Source organism: Salmo trutta, chromosome 1 (genome assembly GCF_901001165.1).
Source record: "Salmo trutta chromosome 1, fSalTru1.1, whole genome shotgun sequence".
In the NCBI taxonomy this organism is placed as follows: Eukaryota; Metazoa; Chordata; class Actinopteri; order Salmoniformes; family Salmonidae; genus Salmo; species Salmo trutta.
In genome coordinates this window covers 31,424,293-31,448,606 of record NC_042957.1, presented here as the reverse complement: position 1 = coordinate 31,448,606, position 24,314 = coordinate 31,424,293, and the positions used below count along the sequence as shown (strand labels likewise).

The 24,314-nt window shown below is 43.6% G+C and overlaps 1 protein-coding gene across 1 annotated transcript in view; it reads right to left on the bottom strand.

Annotated features, from left to right (window-relative positions):
• Positions 1-24,314, bottom strand: part of slc16a10 (solute carrier family 16 member 10) — a 60,309-nt gene that overhangs the window by 8,110 nt on the left and 27,885 nt on the right. The window contains exons 2-3 of the mRNA XM_029753430.1: positions 14,444-14,588; positions 12,855-13,284 (exon numbers count right to left, since the gene is read on the bottom strand). Of these exons, the coding sequence (XP_029609290.1) occupies positions 12,855-13,284; positions 14,444-14,588 (575 nt within the window). The remainder of the gene's footprint in view (positions 1-12,854; positions 13,285-14,443; positions 14,589-24,314) is intronic.

Here is a 24,314-nt window from a genome sequence, read left to right as displayed (position 1 = left end):
AAACAATTGTAGACCTCCACAAGTCTGGTTCATCCTTGGGAGCAATTTCCAAACGCCTGAAGGTACCATCTGTACAAACAATAGTATGCAAGTATAAACACCATGGGACCACGCAGCCGTCATACTGCTCAGGAAGGAGACGCCTTCTGTCTCCTAGAGATGAACGTACTTTGGTGCGAAAAGTGCAAATCAATCCCAGAACAACAACAAACGACCTTGTGAAGATGCTGGAGGAAACAGGTACAAAAGTATCTATATCCACAGTAAAACGAGTCCTATATCGACATAACCTGAAAGGCCGCTCAGCAAGGAAGAAACCACTGCTCCAAAACCGCCATAAAAAAAGCCAGACTACGGTTTGCAACTGCACATGGGGACAAAGATCGTACTTTTTGGAGAAATGTCCTCTGGTCTGATGAAACAAAAATAGAACTGTTTAGCCATAATGACCATCGTTATGTTTGGAGGAAAAAGGGGGAGGCTTGCAAGCCGAAGAACACCATCCCAACCGTGAAACACGGGGGTGGCAGCATCATGTTGTGGGGGTGCTTTGCTGCAGGAGGGACTGGTGCACTTCACAAAATAGATGGCTTCATGAGGAAGGAACATTTTGTGGATATATTAAAGCAACATCTCAAGACATCAGTCAGGAAGTTAAAGCTTGGTCGCAAATGGGTCTTCCAAATGGACAATGACCCCAAGCATACTTCCAAAGTTGTGACAAAGTCAAGGTTTTGGAGTGGCCATCACAAAGCCCTGACCTCAATCCTATAGAAAATATGTGGGCAGAACTGCAAAAGTGTGTGCGAGCAAGGAGGCCTACAAACCTGACTCAGTTACACCAGCTCTGTCAGGAGGAATGGGCCAAAATTCACCCTACTTATTGTGGGAATCTTGTGGAAGGCTACCTGAAATGTTTGACCCAAGTTAAACAATTTAAATGGCAATGCTACCAAATACTAATTGAGTGTATGTAAACTTCTGAACCAGTGGGAATGTGATGAAAGAAATAAAAAGCTGAAATACATCATTCTCTACTATTATTCTCTATTATTCTGACATTTCACATTCTTAAAATAAAGTGGTGATCCTAACTGACCTAAAACAGGAAATTTTTAACGAGGATTAAATGTCAGGAATTGTGAAAAACTGAGTTTAAATGTGTTTTGGCTAAGGTGTATGTAAACTTCCGACATCAACTGTATCTAGCAATACTCATATGTATATACTGTATTCTATTCTACGGTATCTTAGTCCTTTCCGCTCTGACATTGCTTGTCCATATGTATATAGTCTTAATTCATTCCTACTTAGATGTGTGTATATGTAGTGTAATTTGTTAGATATTACTGCACTGTCGGAGCTAGAAGCACAAGCATTTCGCTACACCCACAATAACATCTGCTAATCACATGTATGTGACGTCTAGCCGTGATCAACAATTAACTTGACAGATGTGTTCTCTCTCCCTCTCTCAAAAGGGGGTGGTGTGCCAAGTCACCCATGGGCCTACATTACCCATAGGAAAAGTGTCTAAATACACTAGTTATAACTGGGTGGACCACCCACTGTATTTTTGGTTAGTTAGCTAAGTGTTCTTGAAGTAGTCTAGTTTAGGGGTGTATTTGGATTATTGTTTCTTTCCTTGGGTCCAGCTCAGCCCCTTTTCCCACCCCCCTTTACCATGTGTTTTAAAATAAACCTATAGTGTTTGACAGTAGATTTAAGTTGTCTGTGGTTTTTGTTCTCACTATTATGATTTGCATGAGTTATGTTGTTACGGGTCTCGTTTCCATCCCCCCTAGACTGCAGGGCCAAAGGGATTCGTAACAACAGAGCTTGAAGATTTTTTTTTAAGAATATTGTACAATCTAGGTGTGGAAAGCTCTTAGAGACTTACCCAGAAAGACTAACAGCTGTAATTACTGCCAAAGGTGATTCTAACTTGTATTGACTCAGGGGAATAATTATGTAAATGAGATATGTAGATTACATTTTCAATAACATTTCTAATGACATGTTGTTTTCACTTTGATATTATGGGGTAGTAATGTGCAGATGGCTGAGAACAAAATCTATTACATCAATTTAAAATTCAGGCTGTAACAACAAAATGTGAAATAAGGAGTATGAATATTTTTTTGAAGGCACTAAGTATTCACACCCCTGAGTGAATGCTTTGTAGAAGCACCTTTGGCAACGATTACAGCTTTGAGTCTTCCATCTCAGCCAAGGAACTCTGTATTTCGGTCAGAGTGGTCACTGGGTTCTTGGTCAGGGAGGTTACTAAGGTCCTCCTTGCCCGGTTGCTCAGTTTGGGTCGGACGGGGCTGCCAGCTCTAGGCAGTTCCATCTTTTTTTCCCCATTTCCCAATGATAGAGACCACTGTGCTCTTGGAAACTTTCAACACTCTAGAAATAGTTTAATACCCTTCCCCAGATATATGCCTTAATCACAATTCTCTCGGAGATCTAGGGTCAGTTCCTTGGACTTCATGGTATAGTTTTTGCTCTGACATGCACTTCTGTGATATTTAATGGCAGTTGGCATCCAATATGTTGCATTACTGCATCCAACTGAACTATAGTATAGATATATTACACTTTGTGACACAAAATGAGAAAAGGGGAACCGGGAAAATAAAGAAATAAAATACATTTTAATTACCCTGCCAACTAACCCTATATTCAAAACTCATCACCTTGTGGCCTCCCGAGTGGCGCAGTGATCTAAGGCACTGCATCGCAGTGCTTGAGGCGTCACTACAGACCAGGGTTTGATCCCGGGCTATGTCATAACCGGCCATGACCGGGAGTCTCATAGGGCGGTGCATAATTGGCCCAGCGTGGTCTGGGTTAGGAGAGGGTTTGGTGGAGGGGGCTTTACTTGGCTCATCGCACTCTGACTCCTTGTGGCGGGCCTGGCGCCTGCAAGCTGACTTCGGTCGTCAGTTGAGCAGTGTTTCCTCCGACACATTGGTGCAGCTGGCATCCAGGTTAAGCGGGCATGTATTAAGGAGCACAGTTTGGCGGGTCATGTTTCAGAGGATGAGACAAGCCCCCCCCCCCCCGACCAAACCCTCCCCTAACCTGGACGACCTGGGCCAATTGAGCGCCGACCTATGGGACTCCCGGTAGTGACGCCGCAACACTACGATACAGTGCCTTAGACCACTGCGCTACTCGGGAGGCCAACGCCCACTCCCTCTGATTAGAAGAAACTACAAACAAATATCAAAGTCCACTACAGGTTACCTTAACTGATTCAATTTATCATGTCCATTGATGTCAGGCTCAGGTTCAGAGTTCTTCACCACACCTTCCACCTTACTTAACTCGCCCTCATTCACTTACATTTAACCTCCAGAACTTGGTCTGATACACGGCTCACTGTTTGCACTTGATACCAATCTTCTTCAACACCCCATCTCCACTTTTAAAATCGCCATCTTCCTCAAATTTAAATCCAACTCTGCTTTCCTCATTCTCTGCCACCTCTTCTTTTCCTCCATTCCTCCTCAGTAATCCACCTTAGTGTCCCTGTGCCAATATTCCTCTTCTCCTAACTTTGCTTGCGGCCAGATGGCATCCCAGTGCAACTGCATCTCAAAACGCTCCCGCCCGGTCTGTCTCTCCCCGCGGCCTGAGTCCTCGATCAGAGGCCCTACACAGGATACATTTAAAACCACTATGGATGGCGCTTGACAAAGCCCAAGGGATACCTGCAATAATGTCACAGTAATTGCTGACATGCGCTGTCAACTGTAGGACCTTATATAGACAGGTGTTTCTTTTTAAAATGTCCAAATCAATTGAATTGGCTACAGGTGGACTCCAACTTGTAGTGAAATCAAGGAAGATCAAAGGAAATTGGATGCTCCTGAGCTCAATTTGGAGTGTCATAGCAAAATGGGGTGGGAATACATATGTAAATGAGATATTTCTGTATTTCATTTTCAAAAACAATGTGCTAACATTTCTAAAAACATGTTTTCACTGTTGTTATGGGGTTGTGTGTGTGTGTGTAGATGGTGAGAATTTTTTAAATATTTAATACATTTTGAATTCAGGCTGTAACAACAAAATGTGCAGTAAGTCAAGGAGTATGAATACATTCTTAAGGCATTGTATCCCTATATAATATTCATAGCAGCCGCTGCAACTCCTTCTGCTCAATTCACAGGCAAAGTGAAAGCACCATCGCAACTATTGTGGGCTGCATAGTTGCGGTCGTAGTGTATCGGAGCATGTGAAACGCGGCCCAGATGTCGATTCCAGGCCTCTGCCGGTCCCGCCTACACGGGAGCACCAATCGGTGTGCCCCAGAGCTGGGGAGGCTGCCTGGGAGGCCCGGCCTGGTACCTGGAGCCCTGCCAGTAGCTGCAGCCTCCAAGGACACCAACACCACATCCAAACCCCTTCCTGCTGCTGCGTCCCAGTCAAAGAGCCTCTATTCCACCTTCAGTCTGGTTTCACGAGGCTATAGTACTACAGCCCACAGACAACATTCCTCCAGTCCACAGGGTGTCCCACTCCCTGCTGGCTCAGACGCCAGGCCTGCTGTGCTTGGCCATTATACTACCCAGCAACACCTGGCCCTTAAATACTGCTAGGGCACCTGCTCACAGGCTCACTTGCACTTTACTTACTGGCCAGTGGGCATCATCCCTCCCGATCAACCACATAACCTTGGGGGATGTTGACTCTTCCAAATGCCACCCTATTCCCTATGTAGTGCACTACTTTGACTAGAGCACTAGGGGACCCTGGTAGTGAATATATAGGGGATAGGCTGGCATTTGGGCCGTGTCCCCGTCTGTGATCGCGTATTCTAGTATGTGGCCTAGCCACGTGACCTAATGCTTACTGACTTACCACCCGCCAGGTGTCCCTGTCAGGAACATGGAACATCCCACCCTCCTTAAATAAACACCACACTGACCAGCCAACAATACACTACCGAGGCACACAAACAACCGCGTCAGTGCATGCTGACGCACGTCACGCGCTCTCGCACGCACATTGCACAGACAAACCAACAACACAACCATCATCCTCGATGACAGACACACCCCCCCCAAGACACATACACACGGCTTGTTAAACTAATTCCATCTGCAGCTCAGACACTATTTTACATTTGTCATTTAGCAGACGCTCTTATCCAGACCGACTTGCAGGAGCAATTGGGCCCGTGGCAAGACACTTAACCCCTAACGCTCTTAACCATTAGGCTACTTGCTGCCCTCTCCACAAGCTTTATTATAAACCTTTCCAGGACATAACACCCTCCCTCCAGCACACAGCAGCTGGTGACAAATGAGTTTGTTGTTGTCAAATTGGTGGCAGTTAAACTCACCAGTGACAGTGACTAACACAGTGGTGCAAAACCAAGATCAAAGTAAATGCTGAATAAACTTTGTAATTTGATAAACAGGTTTCATGATTGAATGTAATTGGTATGGTCCCGTGTGGCTCAGTTGGTAGAGCATGGTGTTTGCAACGCCAGGGTTGTGGGTTCGATTCTCACGGGGGACCAGTACGGAGGAAAAAAATGTATGAAATGTATGCATTCACTACTGTAAGTCGCTCTGGATAAGAGCGTCTGCTAAATGACTAAAATGTAAATGTAAAAATGTAATTAGGAAGCACTGTGAGAAAGCCAGCCTGCACTGCCTCTGGTAGGCTACCTTAACACAATCCATGCACTGACTGAATCTGCTACCGCCCTGCCCCGTTTTTGCACACCAATGCCATCCAGACTTCACACATATCCTGCAAAACATACAGTTCAACTTGTCCTTGGCAATGCCAATGCCTTTCCCTTTAATCAGACCTCTAGGAATACAGTCGTACGTGGTGAAATACGTTATCTAATTCTCCAATATGTGAAATACCTGGAATAGTGTGAGAGGGAACGCTTCTTCAGGACTTTAGACTCCCAGTCTTCAGCTGATAGGGACTTGGCTACGGATGAGGAATAGGCACACACACACACACACACACACACACACACACACACACTAAAGGGCTGGACTCAGCACTTTGACCAGAGCAGAGTAGCTGAGGGAAAACAGCTCAAATATCCCACTAGGATTAGCAGCTCTGTTAGTCCCAGCACACTGCGAGGTGAGCACTCCCTTCCTGAAAAGGTTAAACAATCCAGCCTTTCACCCCTGGGTTCCCCTGTCTTCCTGATGATATAGAAGCTTCGGGCTGGGCCCAGGGATGGGGCTAGGGCTGGACACTGACAGGGCCCAGCGGTGGCCAAGCCTGGGTAGCAGACACTAAAGTGTTAGGAGAACACGGAGGGCTGTCCCCAGAAGAAAGTGACCTCCCTCCAATAACAAAGTCATCTCCTCCAAATAAACAGTGACCTACTAAGCCCCAGGACAGATCTCTCCTCTCAAGGTCTCTCCACAGAAGATGTTTTCCATCCTATAAATGGTATGCAATACTGGAATAATAAGACCTGTGTTTATGTAACTCCACCAAACCTCCCAGACATATTTACTGACTCTCCACAGACCACACTACTAAAGCATCTACCGTATGTATATTAGGGGATTGAATAACTGCTGTGAAATACTTTACACTGGTATGCATCCAAGCAATACTACACATTTGGCAACCTTTTTATTTAGATTGAGTTATCCTCCGTTTGGACGCCCTGAGTTCTACAGAGTCTCATGCTCTTCAGACCAGGGATAACTATAGTTTTAACCTCTCTGGGATATGCGTCCCACCTCAACAACAGCCAGTGAAATTTCATAATTCAAATTCCTCAAACATACAAGTATTATACACCATTTTAAAGCTTAACTTCTTGTTAATCCAGCCACAGTGTCTGATTTCAAAAAGGCTTTACGGCAAAAGCATACCATATGATTATGTTAGGTCAGCACCTAGTCACAAAAAAACATACAGCCATTTTCCAGGCAAAGAGAGGAGTCACAAAAAGCAGAAATAGAGATAAAATTAATCACTAACCTGTGATGATCTTCATCAGATGGCACTCATAGGACTTCATGTCACACAATACATGTATGTTTTGTTCGATAAAGTTCATATTTATATCCAAAAATCTCAGTTTACATTGGCACGTTATGTTCAGTAATGTTTGCCTCTAAAACATCCAGTGATTTTGCAGGGAGCCACATCAATTTACAGAAATACTCATCATAAAACGTTGATATAAGATACAAGTGTTTTACATAGAATTAAAGATACACTTCTCCTTAATGCAACCGCTGTGTCAGATTTCAAAAAAGCTTTACGGCAAAAGCACACCATGCGATAATCTGAGTACAGGCGCTCAGACACCAAAACAAGCCATAGAGACACCCGCCATGTTGTGGAGTCAACAAAAGTCAGAAATAGCATTATAAATATTAATTTACCTTTGATGATCTTCACCGGAATGCACTCCCAGGAATCCCAGTTCCACAATAAATGTTTGTTTTGTTTCGATAAAGTCCATATTTATGTCCAAATACCTCCTTTTTGTTCACGCGTTCAGTTCACTATTCCAAATCCATAAGGCGCATACACTATGTCCAGACGAAAAGTCAAAAAAGTTGCATTACAGTTTGTAGAAACATGTCAAACGATGTATAGAATCAATCTTTAGGATGTTTTTATCATAAATCTTCAATAATATTCCAACCGGACAATTCCTTTGTCTTCAGAAATGAAAAGGAACTCAGCTCACTTTCACATGACTGAGCTTATGCCATTTTTCCAGACACCTGGTTCAAATAGCTCTTATTCCCTCCCCATTCACAGTAGAAGCCTGAAACAACGTTCTAAAGACTGTTGACATCTAGTGGAAGCCTTAGGAAGTGCAATGACTCCACAGACACTGTATATTGGATAGGCAATCACTTGAACAACTACAAACCTCAGATTTCCCACTTCCTGGTTAGATTTTTCTCATGTTTTTGCCTGCCATATGAGTTCTGTTATACTCACAGACATTATTCAAACAGTTTTAGAAACGTCAGAGTGTTTTCTATCCAAATCTACTAATAATATGCATATCTTAGCTTCTGAGCCTGAGTAGCAGGCAGTTTACTCTGGGCACCTAATTCATCCAAGCTACTCAATACTGCCCCCAGATCACAAAGAAGTTAACTATGCTTTGCGGAAAGTAAAACATTTTCCAAGGAAACAAAGTTACTTTGCAGGTGACTACAACTATTTGAATACATAATAATTTGTATACTGCAAATTGACCCCAAATAAGCGCAAAAAGAGATTGTATTTTAAAATAACAATAATTTCATACCTTTAATTACACTGAGACACGTTTACAAAAAATTTTATTCGTGGGAATACTTGGGAACAGATTTCCTAAATACATTTTTAGCTGAATTTCTGGTGATTTTACAATCGTCAACCTGTTGCCGACGCCTGCACTATACCATCTTTAACAAGGGACAGTTTACTCAGAATACAAACATGATTTTTTCCAGCTACATTGACTGTAGTTGATTTAAGAAGGCAGTTTTGGGATGTTTCCTTGACACTTAATAGCCATATTGTGTTGACGTTAGCATTCTCAGTTCTTGTGCCCGTGTATTACAAATGTAATTACTTGGAGCAACATTTTATTAGCATGTTGTTACATAATACTTTGGTAATTTCATTTTAATTGCGTAGCAATGAGTTGAGAATTTTTGTAACTACTGTAAAGGATTCCACTTACATAATAATTCCATTAGATTGCAATTATAAAGCAATTTCTAACGTCCTAGTAACAATAATGTTGCTGTTGTAATAATCAAAGTCACAATACATGTCAAGTGTTACTGTATTACCTCATGTCTCATTATGAAAATATTTGTTCGTTCATTTTGAAGCTGTAAAAATTGTCTATTCTAATGTTGAGGTGATTCCACGTCCCTCACGTATTTCATTCTAGACTATAAGCTATTTTAAGATTCATATCTAGGAGCCCTCCAAAATGTGCTTATGATCATATATTTAGAAGGATTCAACTAACTATTGTAGTTTTTGGTAATTAAATATTTGGAACCCATCAAATACAAACATTTTTTCAAGGCGGCATATATTCAAATACCGTGAAACAGTATTTGGTTTTATGAGAGGTATTCAAAATACTCTCAAATATTACTTGTTTTTCTAAGACCTGTATTTGAATATCAAAGAAAATAGTTGCCTTTTAGTTGAAACTCAATATTCAACCTTGAGTATTTAAAAAGTTGGTATTTTCAACAACAACAAAAAACTCAAAATTACAACCATCTTCCAGTCAGGTCTGAAGCACTTTAGTTTTACTTTCCAGACTCATGTCATACAGTGACTGTCAGAAGAGACTACAGGCTCTGTCTTTGGTATAATGTGTACAGTAAAATACAAGACTGAACAGTATTCTATCTAGGACTGTTATGGCACCACAGATTAACAGTCAAGTATATGATGTGTAAGCAGTGCTTGTATTTTATATATCTTTGTACCATTTGAAGACAAACATTTAACATAAGCTGATAGAAAAAACAACTGATGTGTGTGTCTAAGCCTGACAAGCCTATATCATAGCAGCATTTCAAATTTTGACATGCAGTGTACAAAATGAATTGCTTTATGACTAAACGCTTATGGCACAGTACTCAGTTGAACTGAGCAGCAACAGGCCAAAGGTCAGGAGAGATGTTTAAAAACAACTCTCATGCCATAGGAAGGAAGGAAACAAAAACTCCAGCTCAAAAACAGTGACACAGGTCCTTGAGGCCATACAAAGACATTATGCCACAGGCATAGCTGAGGTGTAGACTTCCCCTCTCCTGACCTTCCACACTTGATAATGTGGGTTTTTGTATTTGTGAAGCTCGAGATCAGGGTTCTCCAAACCTTTCTAGCACGAGAGCTACTTTAAAAAAATGAAACGTGGCAAGCTACTCATTTATTTAATAGCCTTTGAATAGGCACATTGTTCTCTTCTCCCATACCCTGCAGCTCTTCCCCAGGTCCTGGGTGTGCAATAGATGTGTTTTCTGTCTATATACCTGGTAAATAATAGTTAATAAACAGTATTTGGCCTGACAGGCCCCAGTAAAATTATCTTTAGTATTTTCCAGAATTCATTTTCTTCAGTTAACTCTCAATATTACAATTATTAATAGAGAAACAAGGAAAATGGATGTTCTGAGACCATGTCAATACTTAAATCACATCAGTAAAAGTATTTCAATTGTGGCCGTAGCTATATTGCTGGGGATCAGACATGTCCTGTGCAAGTGAGGCAGGTTCAAGTTCCCAGTGTGAGAGCAGTGCAGAAAGTGTCATGTGCTGGTGGGCAAAGGGTGAGGGAGCCTGAGAGGATCCCTGTGAGTAGTCGGCCATTACAGAGTGACCCCAACAGTTTGTGCTTTAGGGAAGTTGGCTTCTTGGCATTTATAGCTATCGTCAATAATTGTAACACACAGATGGAAAGGAAATCCCAGAAGATTTAATTGGTAGTAACAGCAACAGAGATTTCAGGGCAGAAGAACTACAGGAGGCTTTGAGAGAAGGGGTTCCAGCCTCCCAGACCAATGGCCTGGTGTAGGATCTGTTGGGGTCACAAAGTAGTGGGGTGTGTTGTATTCAGACCCCTTGACTTTTTCCACATTTTGTTACGTTACAACCTTATTCTAAAATGGATGAAATAAAAAATAAATAAAAAACCTCAATCTACACATAATACCCCATAATGACAAAGAAAAAACAGGTTTTTAGAAATGTTTGCAAATAAAAAATGTAAATAAATTTTAAAAAACGTATTTACCTAAGCATTTAGACCCTTTGCGATGAGAATCGAAATTGAGCTCAGGTGCATCCTTTCCATTAATCATCCTTGAGATGTTTCTATAACTTGATTGGAGTCCACCTGTGGTAAATTCAATTGATTGGACATGATTTGGAAAGGCACACAACTGTCTATATAAGGTCCCACAGTTGACAGTGCATGTCAGATATAACACCAAGCCACGAGGTCGAAGGAATTGTCCGTAGAGCGCAGAGACAGGATTGTGTCCCCAAGAACTCAATCATTCTTAAGTGGATGAAGTTTGGAACCACCAAGACTTCCTAGAGCTGGCCGCCTGGCCAAACTGAGCAATCGAGGGAGAAAAGCCTTGGTCAGGGAGGTGACCAAGAACCCAATGGTCACTGACAGAGCTCCTCTATGGAGATGGGAGAACCTTCTAGAAGGACAACCATCTCTGCAGCACTCCACCAATCAGGCCTTTATGGGAGAGTGGCCAGACGGAAGCCACATGACAGCCCGCATGGAGTTTGCCAAAAAGCACTTAAAGGACTTTCAGACCATGAGAAACAAGATTCTCTGGTCTGATGAAACCAAGATTTAACTATTTGGCCTGAATGCCAAGTGTCATGTCTGGAGGAAACCTGGCACCATCCCTACGGTGAAGCATGGTGGCAGCATCATGCTGTGGGGATGATTTTCAGCAACAGGGACTGGGAGACTAGTCAGGATCGAGGCAAAGATGAACGGAGCAAAGTACAGGGAGATCTTTGATGAAAACCTGCTCTAGAGCACTCAGGACCTCAGACTGTGCGAAGGTTCACCTAACAGGACAACAACCCTAAGCACACAGCCAAGACAATGCAGGAGTGGCTTCGGGACAAGTCTCTGAATGTCCTTCAGTTGGCCAGGTCGAACATATCTGGAGAGACCTGAAAATAGCTGTGCAGCGACACTCCCCATCCAACCTGACAGAGCTTGAGAGGATCTGCAGAGAAGAATGGGAGAAAATCCCCAAATACAGGTGTGCCAAGCTTGTAGCGTCATACCCAAGACTTGATGCTGTAATCGCTGCCAAAGGTGCTTCAACAAAGTACTGAGTAAAGGGTCTGAATACTTATGTAAATGTGATATTTTTCCATTTTTTATATATTTGCCAAAATGTCTAAAAACCTGTTTTTGCTTTGTCATTATGGGGTATTGTGTGTTTATTGAGGGGGGGAAAAAAACTATTTTAATCCATTTTAGAATAAGGCTGTAATGTAGAAAAAGTCAAGGGGTCTGAATACTTTCCGAATGCACTGTATATAGGGCTAGACGGGGGTGAAATTTCCTTTTTCACATTTCCCTTTTTTTGTGAACAAATGTGAAAGAAGATGTTCTAGAGATGTTTCTGCTGTTAGGACTACTTCTGCAGCACATCATGGGCACAGTTTGTAGAAAAATGGCCACCCAATTGATACAAATAAATCATGATTTATAGTTCAGTCAGGTAAGCCTACTTTGACGTTTACATTTAATTGAGAAGGTTTTTGGGGAAAGTTTTTCGGTGTACCCACAAGACGTTATCATTAGCGTCGCTAACTGGCAACATACGGCGTCATAAACAAATGTGTGCACCAAACCGACAGAGGCAATATTGATGGAAATGTATTGGCAGACGTTGTGTTGCGTTTTAAGCCAATAGTGGTTAACTAGGGTAGGATAATGTTTTTTTACAGTTCGGGATGGAACAAATGCATGTACTTTCAGAATTGCTTGGCGAGCTACTCATAGGTGGGCAGAAAGCTACTGGCAGAGATCCCTGCTCTAGATCTACTAACCAATAACCCCTGGCTATTACTGTCAACTGAGTTACCCAGAGCCAATGTCCAAAACACACCATGAGGGAAATCGAGAATATGACGGACAGTGGACACGAAATCAACCCCACATGTTCCACACAGCCACGTTTCTATGCTGCGTTTCTACTTCTGTTACTTTTTGCCACATGTCGGTAACCTTTGACAAAGCGAGACCGGAGTAATGAAAACAAAACACACACACACCCCAATAGTACACATCACCACTGAAAAACAAAACTCACCAGGTGAACATAAGGCACAAAGTATCCGTAGAGAGCTGCCGGGATGCCGAAGGCCCAGATCCGGTAGCCCAGAGACTTCCAGATGTTGACGTTGAACACCTTACTCATGGGCGGGCAGCGGCTGCCTGGCTTGTTGCTGCTGACAGGCTTTGGCAGCAGGGGAGTGTAGGTTAACCCAGCCAGCATGAGGATGAGCATGAGGATGCTGAGGACCCTCATGGTGTTCTGCAGGCCCACCTTCTCCAGCAGGCCGGACAGGAGGAAGGGCAGGGTGACGGTGAAGGCAGAGCTGCCGGCCGTCACGATGCCGTTGACCAGGCCCAGGCGCTTCTTGAAGTAGTGTCCCAGGATCACCAGGCTGGGCTGGTAGGCGAAGGAGCAGCCCGTGGCGAACACGATGCCGTAGGTGAAGTACATGGGACCCAGGGACCTGTGGGTTCAGAGAGTAGAAGAGAGACAGGATATGATGGGAGTTCCCCACAGTCATGTTTATACCTGCTTAAAATTTCACACAGAAAAAAAAAAAAACAAGCTCTATGAACTTGACTCAGAGGTTCTAGCAAAACAAGTTCTCAAGTCTGACTTGAACCAAACACCAGGGTGAAGATAATTGAGCTGCTGTGAACTTGCTAGCCTGGTCCAACTTCCAACACCTGGAGGGTATCAGCTACAGCCTCACTCCCAGGATGTGTACACTCACTATACTGACAATGTTTGTTTACTTCCCAGTCCTCGTTTTTTTATTTTATTTGAACCTTTATTTAACTATGCTAAGTCAGTTAAGAACAAATTCTTATTTACAATGACGGCCTAGGAACAGTGGGTTAACTGCCTTGTTCAGGGGCAGAACGCCAGATTTTTTACCTTGTCAGCTCAGGGAGTCGCTCTAGCAACCTTTCAGTTACTGGCCCAACGCTCTAACCAGGGTTACCGTTAGCACATCACTAATCCTGGATAAATAGATCAGTGAGAGAGGTCAGGGGTGAGCTGGAGCTGCTTCCAGGCCAGCGCTAATGACAGGTCTCTCAGAGTGCTACGATCATCAAGACAAGAGCGCTAATGTTTACTCACTTGTCACGCCACTGCAGGGGCTAACCCTAGATAAAACGCAGCTGTGGTATTCATTTATTGCGTTTAACAATACTTTCACTGTACTTCTACTTTGACCCAGTGATATGTCACATGTAGTAATGGTCCCGTAATTTAGTACAGATAATGGGTTTTAAAAAAGCTAGAGTTATTTTGAGTGTGACAAAAATATATGTTTTAAAAAGACCACCCAGAGAACAGATCCAGAGGGGGTTTTCTAGGTGTTGTTCAAAGTCAGGCAATAGCCTTACTGACTGACACAGAGCCAACTACTATTATTATTGTAGTAGTAGTGTATGTACATAGATTAAAATGGTTGAGAGTTTGGTATTGTGCCATCTCATGAGATGTCTAGAAAGAGAGGACCTGAGAGCAGGCTGAGCTCCTGTACATCCTTTATCACACACACACACACACACACAAAGTCCCTGGTACACCAACACCTGTAGACACAACACATCAGAATGGTTGATGAGGAGGGTAGCTATACAAGTACTGACGTGACGAAGGAGCTGGCCAGCAGTCCCACCAGGCCCACGGCGGCTCCGCCCACGGCGGTCACCCTGCAGCCCAGCAGGTCTGTGAAGACGCTGACGATGGGAGAACAGAAGAAAATCATCCCCATGGAGAGGGAGCCCACCCACGCTGCAGGACAGAGAGAGAGAGAGAGAGAGAGAGATGAGGGTTAGGCTACGTGTTACATTACAGTATACGAACAATAACAGCAATATTTAACTGTTCACACAGGCTTTGTTGTTACATGGGAAATGTTGCTGGAGTGTGAGGTGAAGTGATGCAGTCCTCTTCTGGCTGCCCCGCTAAACAAACATTTTTTTTTAAAGTCAGGTTTTACGAATTACTATGAACAATGCATGTCAACAAATCAACAAAGAAAAGAGTAAGTAAAACCTTCCTCCATATAGGTTCATGTTAAGCCCATGTACACATACGAGTACCGGTCAAAAGTTTGGACACACCTACTCATTCAAGGGTTTTTCTTTATTTTTACTATTTTCTACATTGTAGAATAATAGTGAAGACACCAAAACTATGAAATAACACATATGGAATCATGTAGTAACCACAAAAAAAAGAAATCTAAATATACACTGCTCAAAAAAATAAAGGGAACACTTAAACAACACAATGTAACTCCAAGTCAATCACACTTCTGTGAAATCAAACTGTCCACTTTGGAAGCAACACTGATTAACAATAAATTTCACATGCTGTTGTGCAAATGGAATAGACAACAGGTGGAAATTATAGGCAATTAGCAAGACACCCCCAATAAAGGAGTGGTTCTGCAGGTGGGGACCATAGACCACTTCTCAGTTCCTATGCTTCCTGGCTGATGTTTTGGTCACTTTTGAATGCTGGCGGTGCTTTCACTCTAGTGGTAGCATGAGACGGAGTCTACAACCCACACAAGTGGCTCAGGTAGTGCAGCTCATCCAAGATGGCACATCAATGCGAGCTGTGGCAAGAAGGTTTGCTATGTCTGTCAGCGTAGTGTCCAGAGCATGGAGGCGCTACCAGGAGACAGGCCAGTATATCAGGAGACATGGAGGAGGCCGTAGGAGGGCAACAACCCAGCAGCAGGACCGCTACCTCCGCCTTTGTGCAAGGAGGAGCAGGAGGAGCACTGCCAGAGCCCTGCAAAATGACCTCCAGCAGGCCACAAATGTGCATGTGTCTGCTCAAATGGTCAGAAACAGACTCCATGAGGGTGGTATGAGGGCCCGACGTCCACAGGTGGGGGTTGTGCTTACAGCCCAATACCGTGCAGGACGTTTCGCATTTGCCAGAGGACACCAAGATTGGCAAATTCGCCACTGGCGCCCTGTGCTCATCACAGATGAAAGCAGGTTCACACTGAGCACGTGACAGACGTGACAGAGTCTGGAGACGCCGTGGAGAACGTTCTGCTGCCTGCAACATCCTCCAGCATAACCGGTTTGGTGGTGGGTCAGTCATGGTGTGGGGTGGCATTTCTTTGGGGGGCCGCACAGCCCTCCATGTGCTCGCCAGAGGTAGCCTGACTGCCATTAGGTACCGAGATGAGATCCTCAGACCCCTTGTGAGACCATATGCTGGTGCGGTTGGCCCTGGGTTCCTCCTAATGCAAGACAATGCTAGACCTTCCTGCAAGAGGAAGGCATTGATGCTATGGACTGGCCCGCCCATTCCCCAGACCTGAATCCAATTGAGCACATCTGGGACATCATGTCTCGCTCCATCCACCAATGCCACGTTGCACCACAGACTGTCCAGGAGTTGGCGGATGCTTTAGTCCAGGTCTGGGAGGAGATCCCTCAGGAGACCATCCACCACCTCATCAGGAGCATGCCCAGGCGTTGTAGGGAGGTCATACAGGCACGTGGAGGCCACACACACTACTGAGCCTCATTTTGACTTTTTTTAAGGACATTACATCAAAGTTGGATCAGCCTGTAGTGTGGTTTTCCACTTTAATTTTGAGTGTGACTCCAAATCCAGACCTCCATGGGTTGATAAATTGGATTTCCATTGATTATTTTTGTGTGATTTTGTTGTCAGCACATTCAACTATGTAAAGAAAAAAGTATTTAATAAGATTATTTCATTCATTCAGATCTAGGATGTGTTATTTTAGTGTTCCCTTTATTTTTTTGAGCAGTATATTTTATATTTGAGATTCTCCAAAGTAGCCACCCTTTGCCTTGATGAGAGCTTTGCACACTCTTGGCATTCTCTCAACCAGCTTCATGAGGGAGTCACCTGGAATGCATTTAAATTAACAGATGTGCCTTGTTAAAAGTTCATTTGTGGAATTTATTTCCTTCTTAATGCGTTTGAGCCAATCAGTTGTGTTGTGACAAGGTAGAGATGTTATACAGAAGATAGCCGTGTTTGGTAAAAGACCAAGTCCATATTATGGCAACAGCTCAAATGAGCAGAGAAACGACAGTCCATCATTACTTTGAGACATGAATGTCAGTCAAAACGGGAACATTTCAAGAACTAGTAAAGTTTCTTCAAGTGCAGTTGCAAATACAATCAGGCACTATGATGAAATAGGCTCTCACGAGGACCGCCACAGGAAAGAAAAGACCCAGAGTTACCTCTGCTGCAGAGAATAAGTTCATTAGAGTTACCAGCCTCAGAAACTGCAGCCCAAATAAATGCTACAGAGTTCAAGTAACAGACACATCTCAACATCAATTGTTCAGAGGAGACTGCGTGAATCAGGCCTTCATGGTCGAATTGCTGCAAAGAAACGACTACTAAAAGGACACCAATGAGAAGAAGAGACTTGCTTGGGCCAAGAAACATGAGCAATGGACATTAGACCGGTGGAAATTTGTCCTTTGGTTTGAGGAGTTGTGTCTTTCTGAGATGCCGAGAAGATGAATGGATGATCTCTGCATGTGTGGTTCCCACAGTGAAGCATGGTGGTGTGATGGTGCTTTGCTGGTGACACTGTCTGATTTATTTCGAATTCAAGGCACACTTAACCAGCATGGCTATCACAGAATTCTGCAGCAATACGCCATCCCATTTGGTTTGCGCTTATTGGGACGATCATTTGTTTTTCAACAGGACACACCTCCAGGCTGTGTAAGGGCGATTTGACCAAGACGGAGAGTGATGGAGTGCTGCATCAGATGGCCTGGCCTCCACAATCCCCCGACCTCAACCCAATTGAGATGGTTTGGGATGAGTTGGACCGTAGAGTGAAGGAAAAGCAGCCAACAGGTGCTCAGCTTATGTAGGAACTCATTCAAGACTGTTGGAAAAGTATTCCAGGTGAAACTGGTTGAGAGAATGCCAAGAGTGTGAAAAGCTGTCATGAAGGCAAAGGGTGGCTACTTTGAAGAATCTAAAATATATTTTGATTTGTTGAACATTTTTGGTTACTTACGTGATATTTCATAGTTTTGATGTCTTCACTATTATTCTACAGTGTAGAAAAGAGTACATAAAGAAAAACCCTTGAATGAGTATGTGTGTCCAAACTTTGGACTGGTACTGTACATTCGATAGTTTTCTGCATTAAGCATCATTCCTGGGTTAATTAGTTAAGTGACTCTTTTTGTCCTCTGAGCATTTATCTGAACAAACACATCCTCTGGTCTAAACAAGAGGACATGTTTGGGCTCCCGAGTGGCGCAGCGGTCTAAGGCAATGCATCTCAGTGCTAGAGGCGTCACTACAGACCTTGGTTCGATTCCAGGCTGTATCACTACCGGCCGTGATTGGGAGTCCCATTGGGCCAGCGTCGTCCGGGTTAGGGTTTGGCCGTCATTGTAAATAAGAATTTGTTCTTAACTGACTTGCCTAGATAAAGTTTATTTTATTTTTAACCTTTTGACTGATCCTATGGAATAGGCCACGTTAATCTACACACGACAGTCCTAAAGGACGAGGAGGAGTGACCTTAATATCTGAATCCTAACCAAAGTATTAGAGAATACAGTAAACTAGAAAGAGGCTTGATCTAAACATGTAGCGCCACCCAGACCAGTAGTGAAGAGCACTAGTAGTAGGACAAAGGAGCAGGAAGAACGACTGAGGAAAGAGGAAACACTGATCAGGAAAACAGTTGAGTCTTATATCAACACCAAATACACACTACAGACCATGTCCTTCTAACAGATACGGAAAAATAACCCTTACAGTTCCTCATGACAAAAAGAAACATAACATAGGCCTAAGCTATATCAGCACTTTTGAATAATATTCCCGGATCAGAATAACCACCTAAATACATGTCAAAAGAGAGAACACACTGTTCAAAAACTGGTAGAATTAACGTTGTTTCCACGTCATTTCAACCATCCCAAAAAATCTGTGATTACATTTAACCAACCTGGAAAACTTTTTGGATTTGCAAAAAGTCAGTGGCATTTTGTCTTTTTTTTAACCTTCATCTAACTTTTAATTTAAATCCAATGACATTGTGATTTTTTTATGTTGATTTCACATTAGTTGACAACTCAAGCAAATGTAAATTTAAACTAGACGTTGAACTGACGTCTGCGCCCGGTGAGGAATGTACTTATTCCTCTTGTTTACTGTGCAGGTAAATAACTACAGGGACTAACAGAAGGCAGTCTAATAGAGGTGTGAACAACAACAGTGCCGCCGGTCATAGCCGACATATAGACCCGTGGAGCTGCTCTGCTTGTCTGATCTCTATCTGGGTCCCAGCAGGCCTTAGTCTACCACCATGGCCATAACAACCCTCACTCTAGGATCCCTCCTTGGAATAAATAAACACAGCATGGAGCTGAAGAAATATGGTTTCCGCCCTTTATTCTTATCATAGGAAATAAGCAAACGTGAGATTGCTTGTTTTTCCTCTCCCAACGGCAGTGGAACACACACACACACACACACACACACACACACACACACACACCAATTTTGTTATTGATTTTTCTGGTTCCATTGTTTAAGTAAAAGACAGACCATTTACGGCAGGTTGAGCCTGCTTTGAGAGAACTCCAGTGCTGATATCTCAGATTCAAACCCCTAACCGATCCTAATCTTAAAGCAACCCAAAAATAATTTTCAGACTTGAATGTCAATCCCTGCCTTAAAGTGGAATCAGCAGTAGCGGGGAAACAGCGACACTGGCCGCCCCACCACCACTGTTATCGTTTATGTTGGCGCGCTGAGGAGCGCTGCGTAACATTGTAAACAAAATTCCAGAACATATTGTGCTCTTCTATCACACGTGCAATGATGTCAGACCGAGAGAGAAGAAAAAAAACGGTGTTTGTTGTTGTTGTAATTACGCAAACGGACGTGGCCGTTTCACCATTACGGATTCCAGAGTTTAAAGGTCTCGGAGTACTTTTTTACCCAGGGTGAAGAGCCTTGGTCATCCCTCAATTTATACGCCTCTTTTCCATTTGAGGAATCCCTCCTCTCCGCAGGCTGCCTGCTAGGCTAATTCTATTATTCCAGATTGTACAAATAGATCAAGCTTGTGATGACAATCCGTCACAGTCCAAAATCACAGGTGTCGATAATAACGCCATAGATAAGACTAGGCCCCACATCAGTGAACGTGAAGAGTATACACAACAAATCTTTCCGAGCTATCAAAAACAAGTCTACGTGTTGCTTGTCCTATGTTGCTCTGCATGTGCTCACTGCTCGTTCTTTGTCTGTATTGTTATTGTAATTGTTTTTAATAACCTGGGACTGGGGTTTAAAATTAGCCGGCTGGTTAAAACTGTCACTTTTACTGAAACGTTGATTAATGTGCACTGTCCCTGTAAAAATTTAAATAAACTTCAAATCAACTGATATTGTCCTAAGCATGGAGGGTGACTACAACAGATGTTGCAGTCTACAGTTATAAGAGAGGAACAGAAAACACATGCCATTGTCAAGAGGAAACAGCTGCTAAGGAGATCTGAGCCTGGTACCAGATTGGTTTACGCTATCTTGCCAACGCAACAGCAATAAGAGCTGGGAAGATGGCACAAACAAATCTGGGACCAGGGGCCTCATTTATCAAGGCCCATGCACACACAAAAATACTCTAAAACCTTGCATGCGCCAGTTTTCCAGCAAAGGTTGGTATTTATAAAATGTTGAACTTGACCGGAAAGTGTGTGCATCTCCACGCAAATCTCCAATCTACCATTTATCAAAATCGCTCATTCAACAGCCAAGCATGATTGAAAGTCAATAGACCAGTAGCCTTGACAGGAAGCGTAGGCTACAGTATTGCTGTGCGATATAAGGAGCGCGGCATCATAGCCTGGACTATTTAATTTCAGAGCCTATACCAAGACAGATAGAAACACAATCATGTTCTGATGAACAAAATATTTAACAATTAGTCTTTTTGGCTACTAGGCTATTATTACATCACTGGGGCGAGCTCCCTGCCTTCCAGGACCTCTATATCAGGCGGTGTGAAAGGAAGGTCCGGAAAAATCATTAAAAAATATATATAAATATATATTTTTTTAAACTCCAACCACCCAAGCCAAAGACTTCTGTTTCCACACAGCAAGTCTGACACCACAAGGTTCCTGAACAGCTTCTACCCCCATGCCATAAGACTGTTGAATAGCTAACTAAATAGCTACACGGACTGAGTTGACCTTTGTATTTTATTCTTGCACTGTCTCTATGCACACTCACAGGGCCCCAACACATTGAGACTAACAAACACTCACTCCAGCATCTGCTCACACGCACATATTTACACTGACTACACACCCACTCATGTGCAATCATCATACACGCTGCTGAACCAAGATGGCGCCGAAGACCATGGCTGACGTTTTACATTCTCCCAACCAATTGTGCAATTTTGTTATTTTTCTTTTGCGTTTTGTGCAACTTAGTGTACATAGTGTTGCTGCTACCGTCTCTTATGAACGAAAATAACTTCTGGATATCAGAAAAGCGATTACTCATCGCAGACTGGAAGAAACCTTTTCCTTTAACGAGTCCGACGAGAAGGATATCCTGCTTTCACTGGAACAGGCCCAGATCCCCACCTTTTGCGTGAAGAAAAGACACCGGAAAAGGGGACGTAGATTGGGGATCCTTCTGAGAATCCGGAGGCGAGCGAGTAAACTCCCAATGCCTTCCATTCTTCTTGCTAACATGCAACCGTTAGAAAATAAAATTGATGACCTACTATTAAGATTATCCAACCAACGGGACATTAAAAACTGCAACATTATATGTTTCACCGAGACGTGGCTGAACGAAGAAACGGACAATATAGAGCTGGTGGGATTTTCCACCGACCGGCAGAACCTCTGCAAAGACGAGGGGTGGGGGTGTGTGTCTTTTTGTCAATAACAGCTGGTGCGCAATGCCTAATATTAAAGAAGTCTCGAGGTATTGCTCTCCTGAAGTAGAGTACCCTTACGATAAGCTGTCGACCGCACTCTGTATTATTCGTAGTGGTCTATTTACCACCACAAAGCGAAGCTGGCACTAAGACTGCTGTCAACCAACTCTATAAGACCATAAGCAAAGAAGAAAATGCTCAGCCAGAAGCGGCGCTCCTAGTGGCCGGGTACTAATGCAAGCAAACTTAAATCAGTTTTTTCCAAATTGTGCAACCAGGGGATTTTTTAGATTTTTTATCCTAGACCACCTTTACTCCACACACAGAGATGCAAACAAAGCTCTCCCTCGCCCTCCATTTGGCAAATCTGACCATAATTCTATCCTCTTGATTCCTGCTTACAAGCAAAAACTAAAGCAGGAAGTACCAGTGACTCATTCAATACGGAAGTGGTCAGATGACGCGGATGCTACACCAAAGGACTGTTTGCTAGCACAGACTGGAATATGTTCCGAGATTCAACCAACGGCATTGAGGAATACATCATCACCTCAGTCATCGGCTTCATCAATGACGTCGTCCCCACAGTGACTGTACGTACATATCCCAACCAGAAGCCATGGATAACAGGCAACATCCGCATCGAGCTAAAGGCAAGAGCTGCCGCTTTTAAGGTGCGGGAGACTAATCCGGACGCTTATAAAAAAAAATCCTGCTATGCCCTCAGACGAACCATCAAATAAGCCGGCTCTGACGCTCGTCACATGTGGCAGGGCTTAAACTATTACAAAGGGAAACCCAGACGCGAGCTGCCCAGTGACACGAGCCTAGCAGACGAGCTAAATGCCTTTTATGCTTGCTTCGAGGCAAGCAACACTGAAGCATGCACGAGAGCACCAGCTGTTCTGGATGACTGTGTGGGCACTATGGTGTTGAACGCTGATGTGAACAAAACCTTTAAACAGGTCAACATTCACAAAGCCGCTGGGCCAGACGGTTTACCAGGACGTATACTCAAAGCATGCACGGACCAACTGTCAAGTGTCTTCACTGACATTTTCAACCTCTCCTTGACTGAGTCTGTAATACCTACATGTTTCAAGCAGACCACCATAGTCCCTGTGCCCAAGGAAGCAAAGGTAACCTAAGGTCTACACCTGTTGTATTCAGCGCACGTGACAAATAAACTTTGATTTGAACCTGCCTAAATGATTACCGCCCCGTGGCACTCACGTCGGTAGCCATGATGTGCTTTGAAAGGCTGGTCATGGCTCACGTCAACAGCATCCTCCCGGACACCCTAGACCCACTCCAATTCGCATACCGCCCCAACAGATCCACAGATGACGCAATCTCAAATCGCACTCCACACTGCCCTCTCTCACCTGGACAAAAAGGAACACCTATGTGAGAATGCTGTTCATTGACTACAGCTCAGCGTTCAACACCATAGTGCCCACGAAGCTCATCACTAAGCTAAGGACTTTGGGACTAAACACCTCCCTCTGCAACTGTATCCTGGACTTCCTGACGGGCTGCCACCAGGTGGTAAGAGTAGGCAACAACACGTCTGCCACTCTGATCCTTAACACTGGGCCCCTCAGGGGTGTGTACTTAGTCCCCTCCTGTATTCCCTATTCACCCACGACTGCGTGGCCAAACGCGACTCCAACACCATCATTAAGTTTGCTGACGACACAACAGTGGTAGACCTGATCACCAACAACAATGAGACGGCCTATAGGGAGGAGGTCAGAGAACTGGCAGTGTGGTGCCAGGACAAAAACCTCTCCCTCAATGTGAGCAAGACAAAGAAGCTGATCGTGGATTAGAGGAAAAGGTTGGCCGAACAGACCCCCATTAACATCGACGGGGCTGTAGTGGAGCGGGTCGAGAGTTTTTTATTTTTTTTATTTCACCTTTAATTAACCAGGTAGGCTAGTTGAGAACAAGTTCTCATTTGCAACTGCGACCTGGTCAAGATAAGCATAGCAACTTCGACACATGCAACACATGGAACAAACAAAACAGTCAATAATACAGTAGAAAAAAACTAAAAGTCTCTATACAGTGAGTGCAAATGAGGTAAGTTAAGGTAATAAATAGGCCATGGTGGCAAAGTAATTACAATATAGCAATTAAACACTGGAATGGTAGATGTGCAGAAGATGAATGTGCAAGTAGAGATACTGGGGTGCAAAGGAGCAAGATAAATAAATAAATAAATAAATAAATAACAGTATAGGGATGAGGTAGGTAGATAGATGGCTGTTTATAAATGGGCTATGTACAGGTGCAGTGATCTGTGAGCTGCTCTGACAGCTGGTGCTTAAAGCTAGTGAGGGAGATAGGAGTCTCCAGCTTCAGAGATTTTTGCAGTTCGTTCCAGTCATTGGCAGCAGAGAACTGGAAGGAAAGAGTTGGCTTTGGGGGTGACCAGTGAGATATATACCTGCTGAAACGCGTGCTACAAGTGGGTGCTGCTATGGTGACCAGTGAGCTGAGATAAGGCGGGGCTTTACCTAGCAGAGACATGTAGATAACCTGTGGGTTTGGCG